General features: G+C 35.8%; 1 protein-coding gene across 1 annotated transcript in view; it reads right to left on the bottom strand.

Annotated features, from left to right (window-relative positions):
- Window positions 1-16,663, bottom strand: part of CCDC138 (coiled-coil domain containing 138) — a 28,660-nt gene extending 11,997 nt beyond the window's left edge. Inside the window, exons 1-9 of the mRNA XM_062515070.1 lie at window positions 16,469-16,663; window positions 15,320-15,478; window positions 14,054-14,173; window positions 12,602-12,679; window positions 12,415-12,525; window positions 10,080-10,244; window positions 9,236-9,352; window positions 8,017-8,209; window positions 5,570-5,746 (exon numbers count right to left, since the gene is read on the bottom strand). Of these exons, the coding sequence (XP_062371054.1) occupies window positions 5,570-5,746; window positions 8,017-8,209; window positions 9,236-9,352; window positions 10,080-10,244; window positions 12,415-12,525; window positions 12,602-12,679; window positions 14,054-14,173; window positions 15,320-15,478; window positions 16,469-16,663 (1,315 nt within the window). The remainder of the gene's footprint in view (window positions 1-5,569; window positions 5,747-8,016; window positions 8,210-9,235; window positions 9,353-10,079; window positions 10,245-12,414; window positions 12,526-12,601; window positions 12,680-14,053; window positions 14,174-15,319; window positions 15,479-16,468) is intronic.
- Between the last annotated feature and the right edge of the window lie 2,029 nt (window positions 16,664-18,692).

Raw genomic sequence — 18,692 nt, 5'->3', positions numbered from 1 at the left:
GTCATAGCTTAGAGATGGAACTAAAAACCAAACACCATGGCCTGGAAGCCTGCTTTCCTTAACTGAAGTAAGGAAGCCTTCAAAAGCTGTGGTACTGAAATCTTTCTTCCCTATTAAATGAGCATGAATACATGTCTTACCCTTTTCCTCAATGAGAAGCAAGAAATATGCCTTTATAGATCACTCACTAGATTCAAAGACCAAAAGAAGGATCAAGTTGAATGCTATAGCACTCATCTGAAGCCTCAGATTCAAGGAAAAGAGCACCATGACTAAAATAACACTGCAGGACTTGTTCCCTTGACTCTGCTTTTATCTGTCAATCTTTGCAGTAAGGGAAAGATGGGCATCCTCCAGAAAACAAATATGGATTGAAATACTGGTAGTGGGTACAGAGTGCAAAAAAGAAATTGGAAAGGATATAACTGAACCGACAGTCCTCCTATCCGACCATGGAACAAGACAGGAACCAATGAGAAAGCTACAGTAAAAATACAGCTGTACCAATTTATACACTATTACGTGTACTTTTAAGCAAAAAATAGTAGCAGAATGTAATAAGAGAAAAGAGATAAAATATCTTTGTGGAGTTGATTTTCTACTGTCAGGTTCACAACAAGCTGTTAACTCTTACAGCTGTGGAATTTAAAGCAACCTATTACTTCCCCTGAAGAGAGCTGACTAAACCAACTGGACTGCAACTTAGGCCACTGAACTCATCTGAAAAAAAAAAAAAAAAGACTTAATCATATAAACAACATTAAATACTGCATAAATTATTTAGAATTATAAAGTTTATCCTGAGAATTACTTACAATTTTGTTTCAATTGCTTATTAAGTTTCTAGCATAGGTTAAACTAAGCAATTTGCTAACAGAATGCAAGTGGTTAGATAAGGACCCACACAGCTGTAAAATTTTGTTCCTCAAATCTACTAACAGTAAAAGAAATGAACAGAATCCACAAAAGTACTGGGATATGGAAAAAGTCCCAGCACTATGAGAGCATAAAAGTAAACTGAAACTGAAGTTCTTTTGACACAAAGTAAACTGTCTGAAATTACTGCATAACATCTTTAGCAGTTCCTCTCACTCTCGAGCCCTGAGGATCATACTAACCTCAACTTTTTTCACCCCTGACATTTAAAAGTCAGCCTTTGGTCCAACTATGAATGAGTTTGTACATGACAAGAACAACGATCAGTAGAACATTTTTACCTCCTCCTTAGGCCTTATGATTTTTGTCAAAGAGGTGAGGCAAACAAGATTGGCATAAATATATGTGTGTGTATATATGTATTTATATATATATATTTATACCACATACATCTATATATTCTGTATATCAGGCACACTTTACAATTACAAATTACAGTTACAATTCCAAATATGTTAATTATTGGGCGTACTGGGTCTGGCTGAGTTAATAGAGTTAATTTTCTTCACAGCAGCCCTCAAAGTACTGTGCTTTGTATTGATAGGTAGAAAGGTGCTGGTAACACACCAGTCCTTGGCTACTGCTAAGCAATGCCAGCACAGTGTCAACACTAAGTCTCTAGAATTCCCCCTCACCAGCAGGCCGGGGTTGGGCAAGATCCTCAGAGGGAACACAGGCACAACAGCAGGCCCAAAGTGACTCTCGTACCACATGGTATTTGCTCAGCAATACAAGCCAAGAGAAAAGAGGAGGAGAAAAGCAGTGTGAGATGGGAAGGGGGCACTCATTTGTGACATGCCTTCTGGAGCAAACTCTATGCATGCTGAAGCCCCACCTCCCAGGAAGTGGCCAGACACTACTTACTGACAGGATCTTTTGGTATCCTTTGGTTCCATGTGTGGACTTTGCTTTTGCTTTAATAAACAGTCTTTATCTTGACCCACAACTAATTTCTTCAATCTTACTTTCTTTCCCCTGTTCTGCTGAAGAGGGGAGTGGTTTGGTGGGCACCTGGGGTTCATCCTGGGCCATCCCATTATACTGGGACAAAAGAGTGGGATTATTTTTTTCAGAATTATACAATTGCAAGGAGACTCACACATGCCTGAGACAGCAGTGCAGCTAAACTTGATGCAACTAAGTTTCAAGAAACACATACAAATTAGCTTCCCAGGGGTACCAAGAGTCTTAATCATTTCTTCACAGAATTCCACAAGTAGCCTTGCTGGACAGGTACACTAATGTTATGTACCTTTGTACAGAGGAGATGTAGACAGAGGAATAAAGTACTGAGGAATGCCACCTTTCAGTCCTCTATCATTTCCCATCAACATGTTGGTGTCAGGACTCAGAGATTACTGATGCTAAACTCCCGAAGAGAGATGGACAGCATGAAAGTCTCACTGCTGTGGATCTTAACGGCAGTGAGACTTATTAATTTAAATTTGCCGTTAAAGTCTTGTACATAGATAGAAAAAAGATGATACTAATGCCTCAGCTGTTGCATTTGGCATCATGTCTTCAGTAAGTGAAGCACTTGCTGAAACTGTCAATGTTGTGTGAACTTGCAATGGTAACCTGGATTCTGAACCCACTGTACTAGACATACAATAAAGCCAAAAGCAATGATACTGATCCAAAATCTAAGAACATCCATACCAATCCCAAATCTGCTTAAGCAATACTACAGACTCTCATTCTAGTTTCCATCAAGAGAAATATCTGTCTTAAACTAGTAGGTGCCTTCAGAGAGACCTCAAGACGTCAGAGAGCTGGGCAATCACTAACCATATGAAGTTTAACACTGTCAAGTGCTAGATTCTGCACTTAAGATGGGGCAACCCTGCATGTACAGACAGACTGAGAAATGAGAGGCTGGAGAGCAGCGCTGAGGAAAGGGACCTGGGTGTCCTGATCAGCAGAAAACTGAACATGAGTCAGCGGTGCCCTGGCAGCCAGGAGAACCAACCCTGTCCTGGGGACATCAGGCACGGCACCACCAGAAGGGCAAGGGAGGGGATTGTCCTGCTCTGCTCTGAGCTAGGACAGTCATCTCGAGTGCTGGGGACAGTTCTGGGTGCCATGATATAAAAAAGACATTAAGGCATGAGAGAGTGGTCAAAGCAAAGCCATGAGGATGGTGAAGAGTCTGAAGAAGAAGCCTTATGAGGAGGGGCTGAGGTCACTTGGTCTGTTCAGCCTGGAGAAGACTGAGGGGAGACCTCACTGCAGTCTTCAATATTTTCATACAGGGAAGAGGAGGGGCAGACACTGATCTCCTCACTCTCATGACCAATCGAGGAAATGGCACAAAGCTGAGGCAGGGGAGCTTTAGGTTGGATATCCTTGGAAAGGGTGGTTGAACACTGAACAGGCTCCTCAGCAAAGTGGTCACAGCACCAAGCCTGTCTGAATTCAAGAAACATGTGCACAATGCTCATGAGCACAGGGTGTGACTCTTGGGGTGTCCAGCACAGGGCCAGGCACTGGACTTGATAATCCTGATGGGTCCCTTCCGACTCAGCACATTCTGTGATTCTTCATATGCAGCTTAAGTAACTATTCTTAATATATAAGGGAAACCTAGGCTTCATTTCTGGAACATGAGAAAATTTCTTAGAGGGGTGAGAACCTACCTAAGGACCTCAGATAAGCCTGGACTGCATAGAAACATGAACATTCATTGCTTAGTATATAAAAAAAAGATACATGCAGTTACAGGGAGTAGTACTGCAACACAGAAGTTATTTAATATCTGATTCACATTTTTCAGCCTGTACAACTGAGATTAAAATCTGTAAAAATACCTAATAAAAAAAACAACTTAAAAATATAGAAAACTATATGCTGGAAAAAATTCTATTGGCCATTTTTACAATTTAATTTCTAACACTCATTTCTAAAGGTATTATTTTTGAGCAAGAACATTAACACTCCTGTGCAGAGCCAGAAAATTACTGCAATGAATTGAGGGAATGCCTAGGATGGTATGAAGTACATAAAAAAACAGAAGTCTAGATTTGCTTCCTGTTGATTGGATGCTCTCTTCCTGGGTAATTTGACTCCATATTTTAGTGCACAGCCACTACTTATGTCTTTGTATTTAGGGCTGCACATGAATACAGCTTTAAAACTGAGTATGAGATCCTGTCTAACACAGTTCTCTTCTGAATAGTCACTGCCACCTTCCACAGTTTGTTTTTTCATGACTTTTTAATTGGAAACTTACAAAGGATTGAAAACACCATTTCCCATCAGCAACACTGTTTCTCATTGTTAAAAATTTCTTGCAAAACACTATGTATTGGAAAAGAACAGAACATGCCTAATTTGTGTATTGGCAATTTATTCTACCAAAGAGTAAGGCTCTAAATAAGACTTTAGTAATTTCCAGTTGTCAAGAAATAATTGTCAATCAAACGTCAATTAAACAGTACTCTTCCTTCCCTGATTTCATACAGATAAAACTTCTCTGAGAAGCAAAAAAGCAAAATTTGAGTCTCACAATTTATCTTCATTATTCTTCAAACTGCAGGCACCCAGTGTATCAGAATGACTGACTACTGCTAGGTAACAGAAGATGTACATTACCCAGATAAATACCAAACACTGTCCATCTTGCTTAGACTGTTACCTTCGTGCATTCAGTTAATTCTTTCCCAATCACAGTTATGACTATTAGGAAGAATAGTGCAAGACTGCATTTATTACCTGGTCAGAAAAAGACTGCAACGAAGAATAGAATTTTAGTCAGATATTTATGAATTTAGATTGCTACTAAAGTGTTTTTTATCAATGCTCTACCATCCCAAGTCAAACATGCTTTCTATTTAACTAGTTCAATGCATAATAACAAAATAGTTCCAAAACAATACACATTTCTGTTCTTAAAGGCAGCAAATGATTTTATCTTAAAAAAATACCCAAAACACTCACAAGGTTTATTCAACATGGCATTGGAATGTGTTACTACCTTCATGCTCATCCAGGTGGTTATCAATTGATCCTTACCTGCATTACCTGGAAAAATACTGTGACAAATCAGATTACTAGTGCTTTTCTAGGCCCAAAGCACAGTAAAATTCAGCAAAACAATCATCTTGGCACAGTAAAATTCAGCAAAACATAACCATTTTGTCTAGAAATACCATTTTCAAACACTAGAAACTGAAAAATGACTGGGGATAAGCTGGTCATTCAAACTAGGAGAAGAATTAAAATAGAACCTATTTATCATCTCCACCTTCTGGCAGGTTTTCATGATTTAGCTTCCCTGGCACAGCCTGACTTCAAAGAACAAGATCAGCAAGGTAATACAGTAGAATAAACTGAAAATCCAAACAAAAAATAGCAACAAAAACTCACAGCAAGAAATACGAAAGTAACCAGGACTAAATACAAAACATAGCGGCTGAGATGGAAAAGAAGCACAAGATGACTCAGAAAAAGGCAGACAATTTGAAAACACATTTTATGTCTTTACTGAAAGTACATGATACAAAGAATTGCTAATAGTAAATCAGACTATTTAAACAGTTTTTACACTGCATTTATATACTGCTTTTACACTGGTTTTATACTTTCCTCACCTGTTTTCATCATGATTTTTTTTTTTGTAATTACCCAAATTTACCAGATTCCATGGTCATCTGAAGTAATCCATCAAGAGCACTGGAAAGCAGACTTGCACTGGATACTTTTAGGTGACTTAATATGACAGGCACACATTGGTATTCCAAAAATAAGGCCTTCCCTTCCTCTGTCTTCAAGTCTACACGAAGGGACTCAAATGCCTGAGCCAGGTAATCCACTGAAAATATCAGAATACAGGCAACAAAACATCTATAATCATTGTTTCATTAAGCCACCAGAAAAACTGACAGTCACCATGGCAGATACACACTTAAAAGTTAACTAGATGAAAATACAAAATTTACTGTTTATTTAAAGACAACATCTGCCTATTTTTATTCATTAATTTATTGTGAGTGGAGAAAAAGACTACCTACAATTCATATGTTTAAGAAAATATACTTACAAATGTAAAGTCCTACAAATATTTTGTTAAAGAGGAAAGAAAAAACAAATTCACAGTTTGAGACAATGTTGGTTTCAACATCTGGGAAACCTCTATTAAGGGAGTCAGTGTCTGATTTGTCTGAGTGAGAGCAATTATTTTCATGAGAGCAACTGGTCCCATTCCTTCTATAAAAAGCTGTAGTTTCAGTATAAACATTTTATATTCTCATCCATTGTGAGAAATTATACAAAGGATGTAGATTAAGTGAATCAATCTATTTTCTTAACTTCCTGCCATCAAATCTTCCTCAGTATCTTGGAATTGCATTGATCATCTGGAGCACAGAAAATTAAGTGGAAGGAAACAATTTATCCTACCGCATAAGTTTAACTAGGGTGCCATCTGCTGGAAACTGACATTTTGAAGGAATGAGAATTATGTTCAAACCAAATCTCTACTTTATCACCAGATTATTAGTACCACGTGGTCAGAGTGATCAAAATTCATACACGGTGATATGTGACATATGTTTAACAACAGATCATATTTTCTGTGTTACAGAACTCAGCAGTAAAAAGCAACCACGAGAAGCTAAACTGATTCATTCTAATCAAGAGGGCTCATCTACTTAGCCTATCTACTTAGCCTTATCTACATCAGTATCTGCAATGACTAGTTTTTTATTTCAATTGTTCTTGCATTGCTTATATCAAACATTCCAAGAATGTGAGTCTCAATTTGAGACTGCTTATCATGCTTCACCAAAATATGTTGACTGAAATAGTTTCTTCCAACAACTGAACTCTGTGATAGTTCATGAATGATGTCAGAATGGTCTTTTACTATGTATTAATCCCGTGTTTACCATAAATACTGCACAGATCATTAAGCATAAAGACATACTAATTGTTCAAACATCTAACCCAGAAGCACAACTTCCCTGAATAAAAACTCTATTCATTATTTATGCATTTAAAATCTTTGACATTCCTGTTTCATGTCAATCAGGGTTGCCACAGATCATAGCAATTTTGTGACATGGATCTCTGCTGTCTAAGAAATGCCCCAAAATTTAACATATTTCATGGAAGAGACTAAAAAAAAAGTCAGATGGCTAAGCAGGCATCTGATTTTGACATTTTGGCATGGTATTTCAGGAGTACTTTGAAAATTAACATCACTGTAACCTGTATCAACCTCTTCACGTAATTGACAAAAGAAACATGTTACTTGTAAAGAATTTTACAATACAAACCCTTTGAGAAAAAATGGTAGCGACAATGGAATAATTTAGGTTGGAATCTAGTCCGACCTTCCTGTCAAAAGCAGGACCATCTCTGAGGTTAGATTGCTCAGTTGTAACCCCACTGAAAATTACTTGCTCTCATAATAATCCATGCTTTTTAAATGTCTTTGAAAAGTGAAAAATAAGTGGTTAGTACCACAAAGTGTTGGAAAAAGGGTTACAGAGATGTTCCTTCTTACGCTGTCCTTGTAAAATTTATTCTTGCAGAAAATCCCAGTTATGCAGACACACAGTATTGCTAAGTTGCTGCAGGTAAGCAGCAATCACATATTACACCTGCTTTTAATGATACAGAATTACTTTTCTGCCTCACTTCCATAAAAAAGGATCTGCAACACCTTGTTCTCTGTTTCTCTTGAAGAAAGAGAAGACTTGATTACTGAAAGTAGCAGTTAACAAACAAATCAGGTGAGATAAGGGTTATCTTATTGAATTGTACTTTCCACATCTTTTCTCACACTGTCCAGACACAATATGATTCTTGTAATCTCACAGTCTTTGAAACCTTTATCTTCTCCTCCCTCTTCAGAAATGCTGACTTTTCTGACAAGTCATTGCATTAAAAAAACACATAAATACTAACATAAAATGAATAATAGCAAGATTCACACTTGTCTATTTTGCTTCATAATACCCAAGTAAAATCACTTTTCACTAAAAAAGTATAAGAGACTCTACAGTATAATTAACATGCTTTTTGTCCAGGCACATGACTGAAATAGATAAATTAATGTTAAAAAAAATCTTGACTTACCTTGTCTCACTGTTTTAAGCACAATCAAAGTTGACAGAAACCTCAGAGGCATACAGAAACTCTTAAAGAAAGCCACTGACTTTGATTTACTCTCTGTAGACTGTTCAGAAGAACCGTGTGCATTTCCCTTAGTCACTACGCCTTTGAAAATGTCTTCACCAAGTCTCCTCATGGTTGATCTCATTGTTGCATGCTGCTTCAAACAGTGCACATAGTGCAAATGTTAAAATCTGACATACATGTGTTCTCCATGCAATTAAATATTAAATAATCAGTATAGGAGACACTGCTTTGTGTTCCAAAAGCAGTTGAACAATATTAACATGGTGCCTTATTAACACACACTTCAGCAAGGGACTAATTAGTGAGGGTCCTGAATACTCTGACTTTACCTCTGGTTCCAGAAAAAGCTGTTTCACTGAATTTTTTAAGTCTGCCTGAAGTTATATCCTTCAAAACCATTTACAGAATCAAGGTGTAAATATGAAGCTTAAGAATACTGTACAGGTAACATCTATTAGATTTTCATCACAAACTCTACAGAAATATTTTCACAGAACCAAAATTCACAATATGCTTGTTTAAAATATAGTTACTTAGTAGTACTAAACCAAACATCTTCCTATTGCATTGAATTTAAACTCAGGATATTTACAAAGTTTCTAGGATTTGATTTAGTAAATGAACATAAACTAGTTTTACTTTGTAGACCCAGCATAGTGCTGTCATTCTTTATTATATTGCTAAATATTTTTTTATGGCAGCCTAGTCAAGAAAAGAAAGGTATTCCTTGTGGTTAGACACCAAGCAAAGGACAACAAAACTGAAATATCTTCAGTGCTTTGCCACTCACTTCCATCACTTTCAACATATCTCATTCATAAAATACACCATAAAATAACTGCCTTCTTTAGTGCAAGGTTTGTTAATGGATATGCAAAAATATAGCTTCAGATGTGCTTAGACATCACAAGAGAGATCACATACATAAGAAGACTACATTTAGATATACAATGCATTAACTTGAAAAAGAATTCATTTTTCATTTTCCACCTGTCTGTGGTGAATACTATATATTTATGTTTTACAAAGACAGCAGTTTCTTTTCTATATGCTACCTGAAAACATCCATTTTTCATATGCATTTAATATGGAAAATCCATTAATATTTTCTGTGATTTTTTTAAAAAACATACTGCATGAGGACTACTTGTCTTACCTGCATATCAGTGTCTAACTGTCTTATAGACCAGTAAATGAATTTAATCACAGGCACATGCAGTTTAGAATTCACATATGGCATCCACTGGAGCTGCTCAGCAGCTATAGGCAAAACCTGCAAAAATAAACAAAAACAGAATTACATGCAGTATATGAATTATTCTACAAGGTAAGTGAAAAACAAACAAACTCTTAACTTTCTTTTGGAGTTTATCAGATTACATATGCAAATATTCTCTGGGCAGATCCAGTACAGCTAACAGATTTATATACATACACAGGTTTTAAATTTTATGTAGGTTTACATGTGGGAGTGGAGATGTATGTGAACTCAATCTCAGTAAATCCAAACACAGCAGTTACAAATCTTTTATATAATGAATGAATACAACAACGTGATTTTTCTGAACACCTCACCGATGTCTAAATCTTGGTATCGTTAGAAAAAAATAGAGGTGTTGAAATACAGCGTAACATCACTTTTTACTGATAAATTAATTTTATTGATAAATTGATATTTTAGTATATAAATAGGCATAAAACTACTTTAAATTTGACCTGTTGATGTCCTTAAAACAATGTATCATACATAAAACACAAGGCAAGCTATCACCTCACAGAAGTCACTTGAAATAAAATGCTGAAACTCTTAGTTTGAGACAGAACACCATACTTTTTATTACAAATTATCTGTACGTTTTACAAAGGACAAATTATTTACTATATGTCACTGCTGGAATGAATATTGGCTCACTAACTCTCAGAAAACACACTGAAAACACATTAAAAACACACTGAAATCTGAAAACATTAACACAAACAAACAACCCAAACCCCTTTACCTTCATACACTTTTCCTGAGTACAGGAGTTCTTTGAGCTCTGGGTAACCATAGGTTTATGACTGTCCTCTCTCTCTTCTTGTGTTTTTATTTTGCTAAGATGCTGGTCAGAGATCCAATCCATAAGATAAGTTAAGAGCTCATAGACTTGTGAATTCAATGGCAGCTGCAATATATTCACAATATCAGATATTTCAGCTTTCAATTTAATGTTTTTCCTAAGCTAAAACAGTAACAGACTAAAAAACATGAGAGCACATTAGCTATGAAATATTATGCACAATAGAAAGGACAAGAATTTTGTGACTGGTAAAATCAGAGAGGTGAGGTACTGTAACGTGAGCCTGTGGAAAATGAATTCAAGGAGACAGTGATCTTGCAGAGACCATGTGTGCTCTGCTGGGCTTTGTACCTGAGGTTTGAGAAGCCTATATAACATTATAACAGAAGCCTGTATAACATTAATGTAATTGTAACTTACAACATTTCTGGGAAAGGGATCAAAGCTTGGAAGGAGGCAGTCTTGACTGGGAGACCAGCGAACACCAAGGAGTCAGAGATCCACACCACAGTTACCTTGAGCAGGTGTAATGTGTCCTGTGCTGCACAAACCAACCAAGTGCACAGTTTATCCTGCAGGATAAAGTCAGGCAGTTCCCTCTTGGTACTGCTGATCCTGCCTGGCCTCGGCCTTGTCTTAAAGGGCAACAAGTTCTCCCCTCAAGAATGTCCTTTATGAACAGAGTTGTTTTCTTGCAAGAACATTACATAATATGTTTAGTAGCTGAAAAGGAGGGGCTTCTCTCAATGGACAGGCTCTGTTCAGCATTCATTGGGAAAAGTCCAGGCTCCATTTTGATGCTGCACAAACACAACAGTGCCAGCATCTAAAGGGACACAACACTTACTCACTCTCTATATTCCTCCTCTTAGTCTGTCTTATTAAAATAGCCATTTAATCAAGCCATTTGTTGTCAGGCCTTTCTTACAAAGATCCAGAAGGAATCCTGCAGTGTTTCTTTCTCTATCACTCACAACTCACTCCCCAGTGCTAAACAAACACTACTGTGATGGATTCTGGGTGTGAAAAACATCTACCCATAATTTATTTTGTATTTGGTCAAATGGTAGTAAAACAACTTGGAAAAAAATTCACATACAGAATCATTACACTTTATAATTTTAGACAAATGAATTACAGGAAAAAACAAGTCTTTAATGTCTTTCATATGGGGAAATTCTTATTTCAATGCACTAGACCTACTTTGTTTCATTTTATGTAATCCACTGTTGATGAATTTAACTAGCTAACTAGTATTGTTTAAAACAAGAACAAAGACTTCATGAAACTTTCATCTGGGCTCTACTACACCACAATGAAATATTCTACAAAAGAAATCCAGAGATACCTGAAAACAGGATGCATAAACAGTTCCCTAAAGGCCTCAAAAGTTTTCTTCTATGTACCTTCAGATAACTCTTCTCCTCCCTCAGAACTGTACCTACTGATACTATTTGGATTTCACGTGCAATCAAAATATGCTAAAACCCATATAAAGAGAATTTGTTGGCTATATATAGACAGGACAGTTTTAATGCATTCATTGTAGACCAGTTAGATAGGGTGGTATGAATATCTTTCTCACCTCACAGTTTACCTCTAGCCAAAAAATAAAAAAAAAAAAAGCATAACCAGCTGGGAGATGTTGGCAGAGTAATACCATAAATGGAACTACATGGAGACAGAAAGAATTTCCTTAAGTGATATAAGAAGGTTTTTTAAAGGAAATAAGGTGATTGTTTTGGAACTGTGAATGAACACTGCATTTAATCTGTCTTTCACTAAAGATTATTTCTCAAAAAAATAATAGTAGTATACCACTTTTGGTTTAGAAGATTAAGGTTCTTTATTGGATACTTCTAAAAGACTACTTTTCACCTGGTGTTATTCATAAGGATAGTGGTGTACTGCAGCAATAACCAGAATGAGCCTAAGACTTGTTCTGACACAGCAAAAGAAACCTGTGACAGTGGACACAGGTTATAATTTTAAGTGGCAGATGAAGGACAACGTTATATGAGGAGGAAAACTTTACATATTAATAACAATATACACATATACATACACACAAGCAATATGAAATCCAAGACATTTTTAGCAACAAACTTAATTCTTTGTTAAGTGTGGGTTTTCCCCAATATAATCTGTTTCTCATCTTAGTGTAACTCATAAAATTAGAAGTTACATTTTGCAATTTCTAGCAGATGTACATAGAATGTTACACTGCCTAATGTCTTTTGAATGGAAAGATTCAAGACTTCTGCTTAATTCTTACCGTAGCAGTTTTTGATGTTGCCATCACTTTTTCCTGTTTCACAGGTTTGCTTTCTTTCATCACTTGACATAAAACATTAGATTTCCGTACCACTGAAAATTCATACTTCCTCTACAACAAAATAAAACAGTGAATTATATTTCACTGGTTACCTATAAAAACAGGTACATTTAAGAGAAAACCTTACTTGTAGATTCTCCAAACGAGCTTGTACTCTTCGTGCTTGATCTTCCAACTTCTTGTTCAACTCGGTTACATCACATAACTGCAAAAAGAAAATAGTTAACTATCTGTAAATTCAAAACTCACACCTTGACTTAATTATTACACTGAAGTAGCTTAATGTTGTTGAACAGCTAAATTATTTAAGTTCAAGTTTTTTCTTATTAGCATGAAAAGTGATAGAAACAAAATGATCATCCACCTCCCTCAACAACTTACGGGATCATAGACTGGCTGAGATTTGAGAGCAACTCTGGAAGACATATGGTCCAACCCCCAGCTTTGAGCCAGGAAGAACTGGCTGCTATGTCCAGACAGTTTTTGAACAGTTCCAAGGTGTGACACTCTTGTCACCTCTGTGGCCAACCTGCTCCAGGATAAATAAGACAGCAGAAGTATCTCCTTGTTGACCTTCAGCTCAACCTTTCAGAGTGCAGGGGAAGAATAAGCACTACAGTGACACGCCAGATATACAGGCATTTCACATTTGATTACTTTTCATGAAGAAATGACATAAAAATTTAAAAATGTTATCACAGTCTTGTTAATGGGGAAGGTAGTTACTGACCATGCTAAAAAAAAAAACCAGTTTGCTCAGTGAGATCAGGAAAACTGCAATCTCCATTTAAACAATAAAAAACCCCATGCTCTATCCATACAACAGTAAACAGCATGATCATCACAGAGACCCTCAGTTTGCACAGAAATTCAAAGATTTCCTAGTGAGAGGAAATAAGACAAATGGGCTGCATCAGAACCATCAACATTCTAGGAGTTATGTCTGACCTTCCTAAGGGAAAGAATAAGGATCTGCTATAGATTCTGAATCTGTATTCAGATTATCAGAACATTAATTAGTTCAATGAATAAACAATGCTGAAATAATTTAGATAACTTGTATATCACCATTTTAGATAGATTTAACAGTCAAGTCAGACAAATCCCTACTCTCTGTACATTACTATGAAACATACCATTCTAGTTTACAAACCGAGAAAATACTGCCTTCATTAAAATTTGCAACAATAACTGAAAATACTGATCAAACATGAAGTTAGAAAAGTAGAACAACTTTTTATTTAACAGAGTCAGCATAGCAATTTGGCACAGCAAATCTGCGCAGGGTGGATTCCATTCTGCCATAAAATACTTTCTCTCCATCCACTCTCAATGGATTATCCCTTTCTAACAATTAGCTGTTGCTAGTGTATCAGTGGAATAAATCCTACTTCTTTTATATTGTAAAAGGTGAGAAAGGGTAAATTTCAAGTACTAGAAACAGGTGAGAAAAGTACTTCCATACAATTCTTGTCTTAGAGAAACAAAAGATGAGCAATTTTGCAAACTCAGGCTGCTCAAATATTTAAAATAGTTGACTGTAACTTGCAGAATTATTTAAAACAGGAAATAATTTTACCTGTTTTCTTAAAGAGTCATTCACTTCCTTCAAGCTGTCAAATGATGATTTCAGCCTCCTATTTTCTTTAGTTATTTCTCTCAAGGCTTCTGTCAGTTGCTTAACTTCTCCCTCATGTTGCTGCAGAAATATCAAATTTAAGAACGTTTTAAAAGAGACTATTCTAGAAACAACAAGTTCCAGTTAAGCGTTAAGAGAGTCAGACAAACTCTAATATGAAGTTCATGTCCAAATTTGCATGGTCAACAGTGAGAAAAACAAGATCTGTACTGCCTATTAAGGATCTACACAGAAACTGATAGTAACATGCACAGCCTATAGCTCCTATTGCTGCCTATTCTACCCAGACCAACTATATACTATATATGTATATTTCTCAAACAATTGAGATGTGGGATACACCTTTGTGAACTAAAATCAATGACAAAGCTTTTACTTACAGCTTACTCTTACAAATATTTACAAAATGTTGTGACTATGTTTTGAGGTTTCAACTCATGTTTCTGGCTTTGCTTACTCTGAATCATGCAGAGTGAGAAACTAATCCCATGCCTTGCAGAGACTGGGGCTCTGCTTGACAACACAAGCATATGAATTATTAAACACAACTTTCATATCCACTGCTATTCACCTCTTACCCCTGAAATTTGTTTTGTATTTCATCTTCTCTGGACCTTAGATTTAACAATCTCAGATTTGGTAAAACAGGAAGGTTTTGTTTTACAGAAAATATTCTAGCTTCCATTTCTCCCCTTCCATAAATTCACCCTTCTTCACACTACTCTTTCTTCCCAAACCCCCAAAGTTAGGTTGGTCTTCCTCCAAACATTGAGCCTTTGTTTGCGAGTACTCTCTGCAATAGGTGTTATGTCACAAGATCTCAACGTGTCTTAAAGCATTCCAAAGGAAATCCACTGCAACTACAGCTAATGCATAGATACTCATTTAACTTACACACAAAAACATATAGACCACATTTTCTTCTCTAATATTAGTCACATAGCTTTCACTATTTTACAAAAAAACCTGCCTTTTTCTAACTTGTCACTGTAAAATGTACTACACATCAGACAAGTAAACGCACCATTCTGAAACAGAAGTCATACAGAAACTCTAGCAACATTGTTCAGTACTTTTTATTTACATCTTTCCTTTGGGGATTTCAAGAAATAAGCAGAATTCCCAACAAACGTGGTGGCTTAAGATAACTACAAATGAGTTAAAGGGCATACAGAGCAATACCTATCATTAAATACATTATTTCACCTCTTTTATAGCTGCAATTTTTGTGTGAACTTCTTCCTCAACACCTCTTATTTTAGCCAAAGCTCCTTCGTGTTGAAAAAATAATGCCTCTTGTTCTGTTAGACAACACTCTCGTTTCTGCAGTTGCAGAGCATACTCCTTCTGTGCTGAACTTTCTCTCTGCATCAAGACAAAAGTTAAACTACTTTAAAAATCCAAGTGAAGTTTTCCCAAATTATGCTTAATTTAAAATTTTGTCCCAGAGACAGGTTTAGCTCTTTGTGAAATTACAGTTACAAAAGAGCTTACTAATACAAAGTATCCGGACCACCACCTCCATTCAGTTTCTTCCCACATTAACCCAAAAGACCTACATATGCATTGGAATGGCTCAGCCTCCCAAAATTCAACTCTACATTGTTGCTCTAGAAAATTAAACTTTGGCTTTTGCTTCCAAAGTATTTGGATAATGGTATTAACTGTAAGACAGACAGAAACTGATGTGACTGTCTATGATGACCACTAGATTAATCATATTGTTTCTTCAACTAGTGAGATACATAGCTGAAAAAGTGGTGAAGAAAAAAGAGATACAAAATTATTTTTATCTCTTATGTCGTAAAAGACAATTAAACAGGGAATCCAAAAGAAGCTTAGGAACAATTAGAGAGTAAATCCATATAGGAGGTTCTTCTATTAGTAGCCTAAACCTGCTGGAGATGAACTGGTGGGATGAATAGAGGGATTTTGGAGGAGGCCATCAAGGCAAGTGCTTTGGATTGCCTAGAGTCAGAAGAACAGATGCTCTCAAGAGAAGCAATGGTTGTGAGGGATTCCCTCTACACAAACAGTGTGTCATAAGACAGTCTTGGATGTAGACACACTGTGTTCCAACTGTCTCAAGCTGAATCTGCCCACCTACCCATCTACCCAGTCTACCCAAAATTTAAGTCAAAGCATCATTACTGAATCACTGAATTAACCTAGGGGAAGACACAGATGAAGATACAAATTTGGTATATAATTAACTGTGATCAGTATAAAGTAACAGTAAAAAATAAGTTTTAATATACAAGTTTTACTACAGAAGTAATTTCAGATTTATTTTTCAAAAGTGAGAGTCTTCATAGCATTATTCAACAAAAAATTTCATTTTATTCTAATTCCTACCTGCAGCTTCTGATGTATGACAAATAATTCATCATAAATTTGACTAATGTGAGGTGGTATTAAACCTTGCCTATTGCATGCTTGAGCACCAGTTCCATGAACAATTTTCTTTAACAAACCATGGTTGATAATTTGGTCCCTATTTTCTTGATTATTTGCAGCCAAATGAGATGGTAAAGTGAGGCCTGTGGACATGGAAAAAATGTGTTTTACATTAAAAAATAATTAGTCCTAGCTAAATATTGATACAATTGTACAAAACCAGCAAAAATGTGCTCTAGGAATTCAGAGTTACAAGAATAAAGTGAGATGTATCAAAATGTGAAAGTAATCTAAAGAATTACAGAGATTTAATCAAAGTTCTTGTTCCATGATTTATTCAAATTGATCAAGAATCAAGTTTCATAAGTAAAACTGTGCCCTCCACTGCAATACAGAATTCCCAGAGATATCTGTATGAAATCTATGCACAGATTTAAACATGTCAGCAAAATCTCCTATTATTTTTGTAAGGGCTTCAGGCAAGTGATTTGCTGCTGATTAGACCTTAGGGTGACATCTAAGTAAACAGGACAAGACTTAAGAATCTACTGGATGCCACATGAGAAAATAACATTAGTATTGCTTCAAGTATGTCTGAACCCCCTAAAATAATTCTAAAGCAAGTACCCATGTGAAAGGTAAAATCCCCACAGTGAAATAACATTTCAGGTGACTAGTGTATTTCTGAACCAAACAGAAATGCATTTACTAGGAATTTTTTAAAGTTCTATGTTATACTTCACAGAGTTGTAAGAACGTATAAAATTAAATCTTTATTACCTGTTCCCAGGTATATAGCTGTATTTTGAATTGCATCAGTTTCAGAGCAAATAATGCTGTTTTCTTCTACTTCTACACCACTTGAAGCACAAAAATAATCTTGCTCATCATCAAAACTAAAAGTACAAAAAAGCACTACCTTAAAATTGTTCAATTCCTTTCTAACATCATACACAACAGAGACTCAAAGAAGTCTGCATAAAGAGGCAAACATTGCTTAATGTAAGACTTCGAAATTTTACTGATAACAAATAGCAGAGTTAAATCATTTGGGTGAAAGGTTTTATTACTCACAAACCTCAACCACAGAAATCACATGTTGCTGACTTAAAAGTTGTTACAATAACTAGACTTTTCATTCTGTAAGCATATGTAAAACTAACTCTCTTCTCCCACCACAAACCACCACATTCCTGGAGAACTAAAAATACAACCTTCCCCTTTTTAAATTATATTTTTCCTGTTTGGTGTAAAATACCCCTTAAAAGAAATGTCTTGGCATTTGGAATTGAATTATCTCTAAATAATAAACATAAATTTATCAGTCTGGGCTATTTGCTTTTTTCCTAGTTAATTTTTTTATCACCTAGTTAAGATTATGTTGTTCCTGTATCCCCTTAGCAATTCCAACATACATAGATTAGATTAAAAAGTGAAACAATATTCCTCATCAAAATCAGAATCCACATTATTGCATAAATTAACTACAAACAATCCTTTACTTAAGAAAACAAGAAATGTAAAACAAGTTCTGCACAGTTCAAATACATCTGTTTTATTTGCAGTTTTATGAGAGAAAAACAAAAAAAGGAGAAATAAAAACACCTCCTACCAATCCCAGTTTTTCAAACTTTTTTGGGAATCATTAGATTTGATGCTCTTCTCTCTTCCAGTTTCTGTAAATTCCGACTCTATAGAACAATTTGATAAAGAAATAGTTTAATTTTTCAGTGAGCTGTGTCACCTGAAATACATAAAATCGCAACAATTTTATTTCGCATTTGAGAAGGTGACATTAAGAAATCAATACGGACTCATCAGAAGTACTTGCCAGGTAGCCATGTAGGTTTAAGAACCAAAACCACCACTTATGCAGCCTGATGAATTATGAAGTTAATTATAACAGCTTAAGCCATAGGAAGAATTATTTAGCTTACACATCAGATTTGTCTTTCTGGAATTTTAGAGCTTGTCTGCCCATAGAAATTTTTGTGCAACTGAAGTCTGACAAATACATTAATTTAGCCTGCTGTCCCCATGCACCCTTTTCTGAAAGACACCAAAAGTATTCTAAGTATTATATTTATGTATCTTTAAATTAAAGCTAAATACATGCACTGTGAAGTGGACTGCTACCAACTAATTCAAGCAGGACTTAAACAGGCTGTGAACCATTGCTCCA

Source organism: Cinclus cinclus, chromosome 2 (assembly GCF_963662255.1).
Source record: "Cinclus cinclus chromosome 2, bCinCin1.1, whole genome shotgun sequence".
NCBI classification, from domain to species: Eukaryota; Metazoa; Chordata; class Aves; order Passeriformes; family Cinclidae; genus Cinclus; species Cinclus cinclus.
Note: the sequence above shows the minus strand (reverse complement) of the source record. Positions and strands in the feature narration are given on the sequence as shown.